The sequence below is a fragment of the Podarcis liolepis genome (assembly GCF_965112155.1).
Source record: "Podarcis liolepis genome assembly, chromosome: 1".
NCBI classification, from domain to species: Eukaryota; Metazoa; Chordata; class Lepidosauria; order Squamata; family Lacertidae; genus Podarcis; species Podarcis liolepis.
This window is the reverse complement of record NC_139554.1, coordinates 77434594-77449141: the sequence shown is the minus strand read 5'-3', so window position 1 is coordinate 77449141 and position 14548 is coordinate 77434594. Positions and strand designations below refer to the sequence as shown.

The 14548-nt window shown below is 44.9% G+C and overlaps 1 protein-coding gene across 1 annotated transcript in view; it reads left to right on the top strand.

Moving 5' to 3' along the window:
- Positions 1-222: 222 nt before the first annotated feature.
- Positions 223-14548, top strand: part of DRD4 (dopamine receptor D4) — a 35953-nt gene continuing 21627 nt past the window's right edge. Inside the window, exon 1 of the mRNA XM_083480568.1 lies at positions 223-1631. Within this exon, the coding sequence (XP_083336694.1) occupies positions 1374-1631 (258 nt within the window). The 5' untranslated portion in view covers positions 223-1373. The remainder of the gene's footprint in view (positions 1632-14548) is intronic.

Here is a 14548-nt window from a genome sequence, read left to right as displayed (position 1 = left end):
AACATGTTATATTTTGTATAGAGTTTGTGTGCTTATCTTCCCCGAGAAAGCTATTTATCTTGCCACAGAGAGTATAGTTTGCACCAGTGTCACACAGGCACCTGCTGGATATTATCTGTGATGTCAGGAATGACGCAACACAACTGCTGTCTCCCATAGCTGCAAGGTTGCGAACGTGAACTTTTTCACCCATCTTTAAAAGGGGGGAAAATAAAAGTGTATGGAAGGCAATGCATTTTCGTGCAGCAAGGCTGCATTTATCCACCAGTAGTTTTAAAAGATGTCAAAGGCAGAAAGGTTGTCCATCACGAGCCATCCAGCCATTCTAGGCAACTTTACTCCGGGAGGGGAGAAAATGCTTTTATTTGCAGATTTCTCCCTGACCCTGTTTGCCAGTAGCTATCTGCCCTCTCCCTTTTATCAGATTTGTAGGAAGCCTACCACGAGGCGACATCTACCGCGGTAACTGCCCTGGGTGGGAATCCCGCAAAAACAGACATTCTCGGGACCTCCCGATTGTCTGGCAACGCCTCAGGTTCCCTGTGGCGACTTCGTGCCCGGAGAAACCTTCTAAGGAGCTGCACGTGCGAGCGCTCAAGCCAGGGTGCTGGCGGGTCTCTGGGCGGTCGGTGGTAGATTTTGGCGCGACGTCGCCTGGGACTCCTGCCAGGCGCTGTGAGGCGCAGGAACCACGGGTCTCCCGCTCCCCACTTGTGCCCGGATTGCGCCGCGCAGGGCGCAGCTGATTGGCCGTCGGCTCCTCGCGCGCGGCCCAGCCCGGCCTCCCCGTCAGAGCGCCCTCTCTCCCTCCCTCCGTCCAGTCAGCTCGCTTTCCTCGCCTCGAGGTGACCCACTTGTAGCTAGCGCCGGGGCAGCAGAGCTGGGCTCGAGCGGGAGAAAAAAGTGAGCGGGAATTGCAAGGGTCCGGCGCGTGCGTTGCGCGCGGGCGCGTTTCCTCTTCTAGTCCTTGAGGACTTCTTCCTTCTTCCCGTCCGGCTGCTGGCGAGGGTCGAGCGGGAAAGAAAACTTCGGGAAAGGGGCCGCGCCGCGTCGGTGAGGCGAGAAGCAGAGCGCGCCGGCTGCTGAGAAGCCCCTCGCGAGCAGGGACCGGGCAGCGCCGAGCCTCGGCGTCTCTCTTGTCGCCTTTTGCTCGCCGGGATCGCTCCCCTGGCTCCCCGGCGATGGAGTGGGGCAGCCTGGGCGCTGGCTCCCGCCCAGGCAGCTCCGGGGCGAGGTGACTCTCTTTCGCCAGCCGAGCCCTGCCGTTTAGGGACCATGAGCCCGTGAAGCTCTTCGGCCTTGTAGCTCGTCAGGCGCAGAAGCGACCGTCGGCGGGACGCGGGTGCTAAGTGAAAGGGCGGCGAGCGGGAGCCATGGGGGCCAACAGCACCCCCGCCTTCAATGCCACCGACGCCTGCCCCACTCCCGAAGAGGAGCCGGACTACAACTTCGCCGCGCTGGTCTTCGGCGTCTTCCTCATCCTCTTCATCATCAGCGGGAATTTGCTGGTGTGCCTCAGCGTGTGCACCGAGAAAGCGCTGAAGACCACCACCAACTACTTCATCGTCAGCTTGGCCGTGGCAGACCTGCTCCTGGCAATCCTCGTGTTACCTCTCTACGTCTTCTCAGAGGTAAAGTCCATCGCCTTTTCCTCTCGCCTCGCTTTCCTCTTTCCCCCTCGCGAAGGTAATTTCCCATGCAACCTTTATTTGAAGGGGTGGGAGCAGGCACCACCTATGTTAATAAATATCCCTTATTTTGAAGCACGACTATATATACTTCAGAAGGTGAGGTGCAACGAGTGGCCAGGACTTTAAAGAGAGTTGTGCAGCAGGAGGGGATTTCAAGGTAGGTGCAGTTTGCTGCGTCCTAGTCTTGCCCAAGGAGGAGAAAAGCAGGACCTGTCGGAATTTCTCTTTCCCACAACTCTCCAAAAGGTCCCCAAATCCTTGTCGACTATTGCAGACTTGAATGCCACAGGGCAGCCTTTGCAGGAGAGCTTGTGGTGCCTTGTGGGCATGTTTGGGATCCTGTAATGGAAAGCCTGTGAAATGTTGCTTCAGTGCTTAGACCTTGCACATAGTTGTCAGGGACTTGCTGTGGGACTTCATGGAGTTTGGGGGTGTTGTGCTGTCTAGGTGAGCCTGCGGGGCTAACTGGGAGCAGAGAGCACACATCTACATTGCAATCTTTGTAGCTGCTGTGCGGACAGTGTCTCTTGCATGAGCCTGCAAGAGACAGTGAGGCAGGCAGAGCATCAGCACTGACTGAGCCTGTACCTTCTGTACTTTCTGTCTAGTGGTTGAGAAAGACCCGTGCAAATGTGTTCAGATCAGAACAGATGCTGCAGTTCTGTGGTGCCCTAATTTCTTTGGAGTTTTCTGCTAACGGTATGATTGTTGGCACTTCAATATGTAATGCTAGGTGGATAAAGGCATGTTACACAGCCACAGGTCTGGGCGTTGGTTGAATATTGCCAGGACTATGGTGGTACAGGAGCAATGGCCTATTGATGATGATGGGTTGTTTTACTATGTCATCTGTGGGTATATACCGTGTTTCTCCGTATATAAGACTAGGTTTCCCCCCTAAAAAATAATGTCCAAAATTTGGGGGCATCTTATACACGGGGGCCATCTCCCTCCATTTTCTTAAATCAGAGTCCCGAAAAATAGGGGGCGTCTTATACATGGGGGTGTCTTATAGACAGGAAAATACGGTAGTTCTTCTTTGTGACAGTAGTGTTTGGGTTTTTTAACATATGAGGAGTGGAGGTATGTAAGTAGGGGATTTGTCCAAACTATTCCGTATGTCTGTTATAGAAGTGGTATTTGTGCTTAGATCTCTTTGGTCCAAGTCCGACATTTCCTCAATACTGACTAAACTTAAATAGCTAATTTGCAACAATTTTACCGCAGAATCTGATGCTAAAGTTGCAAGTGTCTTCATAACCTGGGGAAATTAGCTAGGAAATAAAACGAAATGTGTTTTCTATCCAAGTTTCAGCACCATGGGGCATTATGGATTTATGTAGCAATAAACACTGTTACATAGTCATGGTTTGAAACTAAACATAAGGTTACTCCTGAAGAAGTTCAACCAAGGTTCTAGGACATCTGCTAAGGAATGCAGCCTAAACTTTTGTGGCTTTGGGTAGTTTGCAAGCAGTGTGTGGACAGTGGTTGCAGCTAGGGCTGGATCTTAGGGCTGAAGCTCAGGGCTCCTCAGCCAAGGTTGCTCACTGAGGAACACCCAGAGAGTGACAGGTGGGGGTGGCAATGGCACTGGGATTTCTACGGGCGTACTAGAGCCAACCGGGGGTGATGGTCATTGTTGCAACATCTTTCCTATTTCCTTCCTCTTTTATTAAACAAAATATGTACTTGGGACCAGACAGGCAGGCACATACTTAGTCATTTTATTGTTTTTACTTCAAGAAATATATTATCTCTTTCTACAAAAACGTGCTGCTTATTTTCATGCAAACACCTTTACCATCAGGGCAGCACAAATGAGCTCCATTTTGTTCCTGCAGTCACAGTGGGGTTATGATTTAAATGAGTTCAAAATGTGAAACTAATCAGGGTTGGCAAACTGTTTTTTGTTTTCTTTTTGTCCTAACGTGTCAGGAATGTACAATCAGCTTTACAGCATGGAATGGCAGAGGAGGGCAAGTAGAGAAGTATTACCAGATGATGTAATATACACAGCCACCTTTTTTGGGGGGGGGGAGGTGGGTGCCTATAAGACCATTAAGTCAAGGATCTAAACTTATCTAGCCTTGCCACTCTGTGCTGATCTCATGCAAAACATTTGGAAAATCAGAAGTTGAGATAAACGAGAGCACTGTTAGTGCTAGTTAAGTGAGCTAACTGATACATGGGAGATTTACAGTGCCCAGGCGGATCTCAGATAAGCCCAAATGGCAGATGAAGCAGAAATTCAAGTGCTTCTTGCAGATTTGGAAAGCAAATTGTTCCAGAGCTGAACATTTGTTTAGCTTTGGTTTCTTTGTCATTGAAAATTTGTGTGGCATCTGAGGAAGATAAAACTCATGGGCAGCTTGAATTAGGATGATTTGCCTTGCTGTTTTCTAGGGGTTATTTTGTGGGGCATTGATATGTGTGCATGCATGCCTGCTACAGGTCTCTGTTTTACAGCATAACCAAGAATTAATGTTCAAAGTAGGTGTGCAATTCCCTCTTAGATCTGATTCAAAGTCATTTGGAGTTAATGGAAGTATTGTGAGGCAGAGGTGTGAGAGGAGCTAAATGTGGAGTAGATTGAATGTCAGAAATATGTATTAGAATATGAATTAGAAACAGTGATGCGACACATACCACACCCTATTATTATCCATTATCTTAGCAGGCTGTTATTAGATGAAAAAAGCACTTATGTTTCCAAGGGTACCTCTAATTTAAAGAAGAAAAGAAGCCTTTTGAGCTAAAACATTCTTCCCATTTACATGCAAGTGAATGCAGCTTTTGGGTAATGCTTGCTTGGCTCCTGATCTCATAAAGGTAAAGGTACCCCTGCCCGTACGGGCCAGTCTTGACAGACTCTAGGGTTGTGCGCTCATCTCACTCTATAAGCCGGGAGCCAGCGCTGTCCGCAGACACTTCCGGGTCACGTGGCCAGCGTGACAAGCTGCATCTGGCGAGCCAGCGCAGCACATGGAACGCCGTTTACCTTCCCGCTGGTAAGCGGTCCCTATTTATCTACTTGCACCCGGGGGTGCTTTCGAACTGCTAGGTTGGCAGGCACTGGGACCGAACGACGGGAGTGCACCCCGCCACGGGGATTCGAACTGCCGACCATGCGATCGGCAAGTCCTAGGCGCTGATGTTTTACCCACAGCGCCACCCGCATCCCTGATCTCATAGTCCATTGAAATAAACTGGAAAATATCCACCAGCTTTTGATCCTCGTGTATCTCTGCTTTAAAGCACACAAGTCTGTATTTAGCTCTCTGTTCTGTTGCATGTGCAGTTCTTAAAGACTCTTACTGATTTTCTCTGCAAATTGTCTAATACTGTTCAGTTTCAAATAATGAAACAGTGGTTAGAGGAACACATTACTGAGTCCTTGGTTCTGTTGTATCTCTGACCCTTTGAGATACTTTATCCTTTTTCCATTTGCAAAATGTTGATGACAATATGGTTTCAGCAAAGTTTGAAGTAGTAACATCCATGAAACCTGTGATGTGCAAGGAGGGTAGGGAGTTATTTTGACTGATTATATACAGAATGCAAAACCTGTATCAACTAGTCATTATAGGACTCGGCGAATTGCTGAGAAAGATTTTGAAGAGCGGTATCTTCTAGCATGTGAATCCTGAAACATTGATATTCAAAAGTTACCAGGAGAGCATGGCTTACATAAAAGAGGGGTGCTCAATGGAATTTCCCAAACATCCCAGGGCAAATAGATATGCAGCAGTCAGTGGTACTCAAAATCTATGAACACAGGTAGAGCACAGGGTTAGAAGACCCACACATAAAATCCAGAGCAAGAGGCGGGCAGGATTTCCGAATGTTTTATGAGATTAGTATGACTTAGAAGTAGAGAGTCGGCAGCAGAACAGGGCCTGGAAAAGATGGGAGTGTTTGGATGATTTGGGAACTGTGGCACTGCAGGGAAGTGTTGGAGCAAACATGCATGACTCATAACCTATAAGGCTGAATGTAGCCAACTACCCATCTATTGTCGCATCCAAGGTACTTGACAGGCTCCCTGTTTTCACATTTCTGGGCAGGTAGCACCTCCAAAAAAAAGGTTAAATTTGTTGCTGGTAGTTAAAGGCTACACAGGCCTGTACTAGGAGATATACAACGTCATAGCATATACAACACATGGTAAAGGAAGAGGAGCTGTAGTGGCTTTTCTTCTTTTGCCTCCAGAGCGTAGCTGTTTTCTGCCGAATTGGCAGGTGTTCATATTCCAACAAGGGCATAAAACCCTGGTGAAGACATGTATGGAAGTACAGTACACACATTTCCAAAATTTGTGTGTGTGATGTGATGTGAAGCTGTTTAGAAAGCTAGAGATATCTCCCTGTCCTACTGAAGTGTGAGGATTGCCCACCTCATTCAGGGTAGCCCAATATTGATGTAACGACCCATGTGTTCCTTGAAAACGGTGTTTCTTGTGCCCATTAAGGACACAACATGTCTGTACAATGAAGGTTCTCCACAAGCTGCAGCACAGTGAACAGAAATGTGCCTCCCTGGGAAAGGCAAAATAGCCAAGGAAAAGAGGGATGCATGCGTTGCAAATAAACTTTGGTATGCAGTGACAACACACATAGGTTTTTGGCCATGTTCCTCAATTTCTTTGCTGCCTTAATCTGACAGATTTAGTTTAATTGCTCCAAGAAAAATTATGAGCTGCATTTTTGGGGCATTTATGACCCTTTTTAAGGGGGGGAGGTTCTTACCTTTGCTTTGTCCTTTAGACATACGCCACTGTGACTTCTTCAGTCAAGTGATGCTTGAAAGCAGTCATCCTTCCCCTTCTTTGGGCTTTTCACCACATAGCAATAATATTTTAAATATTTCCAGCAATTGTATCATAGCTTTTAATGATTATTTTAAGGTGAATAATTTGTTGGTGACAGGTTTAGCTCACTGAAAATCTTACGAAGGTTGGTGATCAGATTCCGGTTTTGCTCTTGTTTAAAAATGAGCCTAATTAGTTTATTATGATGGTGCCAATCATCCCATGGTAGAAATAAATTTGGTGCCTCAGATGGAAAATACAAGAGATGTCTTATGGAAGGAAAAACTACAATAATTTCAATAAATGATCATTTATAGATGGGGAGGGGAAGGGATGTCACTTCAATGCTGCTGATGCAGTGCTTTGACTTCACCCCCCAGAGGCACGCTCCATTGTCTCTCGACGGATGCCAACCAACCATAGCTGGGAGTTAGAGTCTGTGGCCTCCAGATGTTGTTGGATTACAAATCAGTCTCCATCATCCCTGACTGTAGGTCATGTTGGCTGGGGCTGATGAGTGCTGGAGCCCAACAACATCTGGAAGGCCAAAGGTTAGACACCCCCTTTGTAGGGGGAAGAGGGGACGGCAAACATTGGTTGTGCTAGCTGCCTTCCCCTTGCACAACTATTAGGTGCAACAGCTTCTTCACTTGTACAATATTTGAAGTTGAACTGTTAGATATAATGATACATATTTTGACCACTTCAGGGTGATATTAGTCTTTTTTAACCCTCCCTTTCTCAGTTGCTCCCAAAGTGTACCAGATTCTGCTTTGTGGACTGCAAAAAAGCTACAGCACAGTACATTCCCACAGTCCTCAGCAATTGGATCATGCTGCACTGAAGAATATCAGAAGAATAAGCTTTAACCCAGTAGTTTGGGTTTTTTTAAATCTAGCAATGGGAACATAAAAATGGAAGCACCCCATATTTGGAAGTAGAAGCAGTTGTTAAATGCTTATAATTTGAGCATAACGAGTGCATTTCACCAGAGGCTTATCATTCAGCGAAGGAGATGGAGATCTGTAGTTGTAAGATGCATAAATCATTAGATTGATTTGAACATCTGGGTATAATGTCAAGATCTTGAATTATTTTTATGTGCTTTCTGTAGCTAGTGGTGATGTAACACTGTGCAGTCGCTTTACCACATTCAAGTCTGGGAAAGGTCTTCAGAGTAACATGCTTTTTAGCTTCCTCCCTCCCCACCCCAATCCATTCACAGCTCATCACTAGCAGGAATTCTCTTTCACTTGCCCCACTGGTAATAACTAGAGTTAAGGATCTCATTGGCTCATTTTTTCATAGCTAGCAATAACTAGGTTTCCTTGCAATCCGGATATACTGACTAGCTTTAAATCCTGGTAAAAGGTTACTCTGGTTAGTGCTAACCACAGTTAGTTCTGGTGCTTTAAAGTCCATGGGGAGTAGAAATTTGTGCAAGACAGTCTAACCATCCCTACAACAAGGGGTAGTGACCCCATAGTCAACTCCATGGTTACTGGTGTTAGTCTACACCAGACCCCAGCTTCTGAACGCTTTAAGGGATTTTTCCTTCCTCTCACCTGTGAGATCTGAAATTATAGACCTCACACAGCAAAATCACCTTTGTTTTGATGTATGTGTTTCTTTATATATCATGCCAGGAGCAGGGACTCTATAAGAATTACACAGTGCCTCTGGGGTTGCAATCAGACCAGAAGGGTTGTCAGCTCTGCCGATATCCCTGTAGTCTCTTTTATTTCCTCCTGTCAAGAGCACACAAATTCTGCTATAAACCATTTGGAGTCGTTAGAGCACTGTGGGGTGATTTTCTCTCTCCATTAAGATCCTAGTAGCCCTTTCTATCATCTCCAGTGTGGATTCTATTAGTTTTGGATGAAAGGTGATGCCAGCAGGCAGTCAATTCAATATTAAAGCTTTTGCTGGGTTGTTGCTGCCTATTTAGTCAAACCAGGGTTAACCACTTAGCTACTTATTTTAATACAATTCATTAGGAAAGAAGAGTGAATCACCAGTGGTTGGCTAAGCGATTCCCCTCTTTTTTGGGGGGGGGTTGGTGCATTTTGCTTGCTGGGAGGGGACACAATAACACTCTTTAACAAGTGAAGGTTGATTTGTTATTCAACAAGGAAAGTCTCATCAGCCTAATGGTGGGCTTTCTTGTTCCCAATTCTACAGAAAACAGTATCATGTTTAGTCTTATTTCTTTTCTTCTTTTTAATTTACTCAGCATGCAATATATTTGTTATATTGGGCTGTATATAATAAGGCAGTCACATTCTGTTGAATAGAAATCCTTACCAATTGTGAAGTGCATCTCCTTTGACTTCATAGGTGTCTTTATCTTACGAAATCTAGCAATGACACAAACAGAGACCAAGAGGTCATTGATGCCAACTGAGGAAACACTGGGCCTGAACACACACCACCATTTCTCTCAAGTTTCTGAGTCTAGACCCCCACAGTTCATAGCTGCCCCCATCCTAGCTTAGTTTCATCAAGGAACTGATAAACTTGTGTCCAAGAGCTAGTGTGTTAATATAGGCAACATCCCTGGTAGAGATGACAGAATGTTGGACTTTGGAGCAGATGCCCCACTAAGGTTTTGTGTACGCCACAGCAAGAGGTCAGAGCTGGAGAAGTATAGTCTGACTCAACAATTGTTTTGCTTATTTGTGTTAGGTTGTCAAGTTAGATTTTTTTCATTGCGCTTTAATATTGTGTTCAGAAGCTGTTTTATGGCTATTTTATTTTACTTTATTTCTGTGTATGTTTACATAATGAGCACAATTTGCAGTGTGTGTGTGTTTGTGTTTGAATGGTCCTGACTTTTTCTATGTTGTCTTAGAAATAATCATTTCTGTTTTTGATGTTCTCTGTGGAACATGTAATCTGCTCCTTGTCCTCTGTCCAGGGTCCTGAAACAGCTCTCACTTGCTTCCCTTGCTGAAGTGCACCCTCCTGGCTCACCTATAGATTTGGGGAGAGGATGGCGCTGTGGTTTAGACCACGGCGCCTCTTGGGCCTGCTGATCAGAAGGTCAACAGTTTGAATCCGTGCAACGGGGTAAGCTTCCGTTGGTCTATCCCAGCTTCTGCCAACCTAGCAGTTCAAAAGCATACCAGTGCAAGTAGATAAATAGGTACCACTGTGGTGGGAAGGTAACCTGTCTGTGGACAAACGCCGGCTCCCTTGGTCTGAAGCGAGATGAGCGCCGCACCTCATAGTCACCTTTGACAGGACTTAACCATCCAGGGGTCGTTTATCTGTTTTACCTACCTGCTTTATCATGATAGGACAATAGGATGTACACAAAATAATATCAGGTGTGTTTGCATAAGGGCAATCAAAATTTGATACAGGGTATTGTCCTTTTTAAAATTAACTTCCAGTTTTGGGGTTGTGGCCCTCCCCCAATGCTTGTACTGTACAGGAAAAAAATAATTTTGAGGAGTGCAGTTTGCAACCCTCTGTATGCAAACTTTCTCTTACAAAGGGAGCACGGTTGCATCAAAGTTGATAAATGAGGAATTTATCAGTCTCTTATGTTCTGGTGCCCTTCATAGTCAGGGGTGAGGAAGCTCTGGCCCTTCAGATGCTGTTGAACTACAACTGCCATCTGCCACAGCCAGCATAGACAGATGTCAGGAATTATGGGAGATGTAGCCTAGCAAGCTCTGGAGGGCCACGGGTTCCCAATCCATTCCCTCAGTTGTTTCCTAGTATCTCAACAGGTTTGTAGCTTATCAGATTTGCTATAGACCATTCCTCCTCTTTCCATCAGTTAACTGTGCCAGACCTGAGTGCCTTAAGGGATGTGAAGCTTTCCAAGTGCCTGCAACAAGCCTTTTTGCCACTGACATTGCTCTAAAACTGAACAAGCTTTGTGACATCATACCACTGGTAGGTGTCCTAGTATGAAGCATCGGAAGCCAAAATTATACATTATACCCAATGTGACATTTTTAAATACCTGCAAACTTCATCCCCAAAGAGAAGGACAACTGTACCCTTCTAGAATGCATGTCTAAAACACATTCCAGGTGTGAATGTAATGCATATCTGAGCATATGCTGCTAGTGTCTCCGTGCATTACTCTGGCATCTTAAAAGAAGGGTGGCAAAATGCCATGGGGACTCATAAATTGATTATGCTCAAAAGGTTTTTAGTATCTCTCTGCCAGCTTCTGAATGGAGGGCAGAATCAGCATCTCCAAGACTTCATAAGCCACACCTCTTCTACAAAAATGTATGGTACCCTAAGAGCTGAGAGCTAGTTTAAACAAAAAGGTTCAACTTGTACCTTCCAGTGAATCTATTTATCTGCTGTCCTGCTCTTCTGGAATGGCTTCAAAAGTCTGTTGAATGCTTGAAATGGCTACAGGCAATCTGTTGAGCTGCCTTGAAAAGTTCTCACTAATACTCCCCCCATGTGCAAATCTTCCTCCAAACCTTTATAAAGGGTCAACTGAGGGTTCTTAACTGAGAGGTGACAGTAAGCCTTGCCAGCTGCTGACTCAGTGACTTCAGTACGGCTTGTTTCAAACAAATCATAATGAACATTGACCATAGTTTGTCAATTCAGATAACATGACAATCTGATATGCAAAAGCTGCACCAGTGCAGAGAAGGAGGAGGGTGTGAGTCCAAGGCTCACCTGGGCTTACCTAGGTAAGAGTTTCTGAGTCCCAACTGTTTACCAGTGACAGTGAATGAGAAAGGTTCTTCCAGCACAAATTAGGCCATTGAATTGAAGAAAACTTGGGGAGGAAATGAGGAGTTTTGTGAGTGACAAAAACTGTGAGCTCAGTTCTGGCACTGCAAACAAATCCCTGAGCTGAGCATGTGTTCTAAGGTGTCTTGTTCCTTAATTCTAAGTGTATGCCTGGCTCCACAGTTGTTGTTTTTCACTTTTAGTTAAGTATGATGTACAAATGCAGCCATGTTATAGCATTCTGCAAGTCTTTATCTGCAAGAAAACTCACTTGATCAGCCCATTTCCTAACCTATAAGTGACCATGCTTTGAAGTAGATCTGCTAACTGCATTCGTATCAAATTTTATTGCATAAACATCTGTTTAAAAAGTCACTGAATGAAGAGAAAAGGAAATGTTTCTAACAGATTGCTTCATTCAGCATGGCTGAAGATAGGCCTTCAAAAATGACCTTTTTCCAAGTTGCTTTTGAATATCTGTCATGACTGCTATCTACTAAAAACAGATACCTGGGACAATGTGTTTCTAAACCAATAGCTGCATATTCCTCTATCTCATTGCAGGCTCTAAACAAAGCTCTCATCAACTATTCTTATTACTTTTTATAAGAGGGAACCTTTTAAGGGCACGTATTGCTCATTCATCATGTTGGACAAGATTTATCTCTGGAAAACCTAAATAAAGAATCGGCATGGTTCTCCTTTAGCCAATCCATTCACTTTCTCACCTAGTATGGGTTTTTCTATGTACAGAATTTTAAAAAATGAACTTATTTCCTGGAGATTAGGTACTTTTGGTGATTTGTTCCATTACTGTTCATATAAATAACAAAGTTATATATATAAAGACAAAGTTACAGGAACCCAAGTGAAAATGAATGATATCATTAATAATAGTTATAACAACATGAACAGCTATACATGTGGACATGTGTAGATATTTGTATATGGACTACAAAATTGCAAATACAAATTTTCTGCCACTTCCTTTAGTACTTCCTTCAGCATACTGAACAGCATACAACAGCATACTGGTATAACTTACTCCTTGCCTGGGACTCTAAATTTCTTCACTTTTGGATTACAGTCTTTTGAGCCACAGCTTTCAGATTGAACTCAAATGATTAAAAGTTCATAGAAGATTCAAAGAAGATTAATAGGAATAACACATTCCTGAAAGAAAGAGGCATTGAAAGGGATTTATAGCCACCGTCTACAAATGATTCTCCATTCTGCTTCTGAAGAAGTATGAAATGAGTTAACCATCCTAGTGTTCTCATTGGTTTATCATCTGTATTGTTTGCAGAACGTCTTTGGTAAATAGTTGTCATGGCTTTGAGAATAGTCATGTTCTCTTACTTTTTGGTGCAACCATTTTTCTGACGATATGTGATGCACTTTCTGAAATTTCAAAGAGTCACATTTTTCAAAGCTTCTGCTTGTTTTCCTTTTGTCTCTCCCTCTCAGCACACATCTGAGAATCCATCAGTGCCATCTTTATTCATCTGCTTTCCTCAAACTTCCCTGAGTGGGGGGGGGGGATGCGCAGGGCAGCCTTTTCAGGTTTAAGATACTATATACACACTTGGTCTGACGACAGAAGGGAGAAGGACTCTTGTGCCAGTTGAGATCAAAAAGAGGTGGTATATACTAATCAACCATCTGAAATTAACAAGATTCAGTCACTAGACATCAAAATTTATAGGTGCATGCAGTTGTTTTATTTGCAAGACAACAGCTATAAGTTAGTTGCTCTCTTTAGTGGCATGGCCTAATTTTTATTATGACCTGAAATATCAGTCTTAATGAATTCTTTCACAGATACTTCATGTTCTCTTTGCTCCTAGCCTGCTCTTTTTTTTTTTAAGGGTGGGAAGGAAAGGTTTGGGAAAATAAGATTTCTTTGTTTGTTGTCTGAGGAGAAAACTTTGGTGCTTGAGGATCGCCTCAGCATGTGGGGAATTGGGAAATACAATATGGGGCACATACCGTATTTTTCTCTCTATAGGACGCACTTTTTCCCTCCTAAAAAGCAAGGGAAAATGTGTGTGCGTCCTATGGAGCGAATGCAGGGGGAGGCAGGCGGGAAAAGCCCCCAAGAGCTGCACACAAGCTCGGTGCTGCTCTTGTGGGCTTTTCCCCAGGAGGGAGAAGGGACTGACTGGCCACGTCAGTCCCTTCTCCCTCCTCGTAGAAAAGCCCGCAGGAGCCGCGCAGCCTTTAAAGAGCGCGCCACTCTTGGGGGCTTTTCCCCAAGGAGGGAGAAGGGACTGACTGGCCGAGTCAGTCCCTTCTCCCTCCTGTGGGCTTTTGTGGGAGATGGGGGAATTCCCCCACCTCCTGCAAAAGCAGGGAGAAGGTCTGGGAGAAGCACACAGGCTGCGTGCAGCCTGTCCACTGCTCCCAGAGCTGGGGAGGGGGAAATCATATTTTTTCCTTGATTTCCCCCTCTGAAAACTAGGTGCGCCCTATGGTCAGGTGCGCCCTATAGAGCGAAAAATACGGTACTTCCTGGATATATAGTTCACTGTGTAATCCCAAGGTAGGCACATGACAGCAAGAGGGTCAGCTTTAGGCATTGCCCAGAGGAGCATGTGCTTCGGATGTTGGGAGGTAAATAAGTTTGGGGTCCTAAGAAACTAACTGGAGCTCTCTTACCCCTCTGCTAGAGAGAGAACACAAAACCCTGAAGCTGCCTATGACCAGGGCTGACCCAAGACATTTTGGTACTTGTGGCAAACTGCAAAATGGTGCCCCCAAGAAAGGGTGAGATCTGTATCAGGAACTAGTGGGGAATAAAGGTATTCATTGGGATCTGCTGCCCCTGTGGATCCTGCCACCCAAGGCAGTCAGCTCACCTCGCCTCATGGATGGGCCAGCCTTCCCTATGGCTGGTTTGCGTGAGTCTGGAAGATGCAGTAGAACCAGAGAGGACTAGCTGCTTTGGGCAAGGTGGCAAAGATGAAATCTTCCAGCCAGCAATGGTGACATCCACAAACTGCATCAGGAGAACTATGATTTGGATTTGCATGATGTGGTATCAGAGATATCATATTCTAGGATTTGGGCTTGAATGGAAGAAAACACCAGCGTGGTAGATCTTCTTACCAAGAGGAAGCAAACACATTTAACTCAGCAATGGCTCTCTGTGGATTCAGAAAGAAGTCCCGTCCCCCAGTCCTACCTGGAGATGCTGACAACTGAACCTGCGACCTTTCTGCATGAAGGATGTTTGCTGTACTGTTGAGCTATGGCCCTTCCCTGAAGGTTTGTTGTATAAGAGTCTCATTGAGTGCCTTTCCCCAGAGAAATATTTGCTATAGCCTTCTAA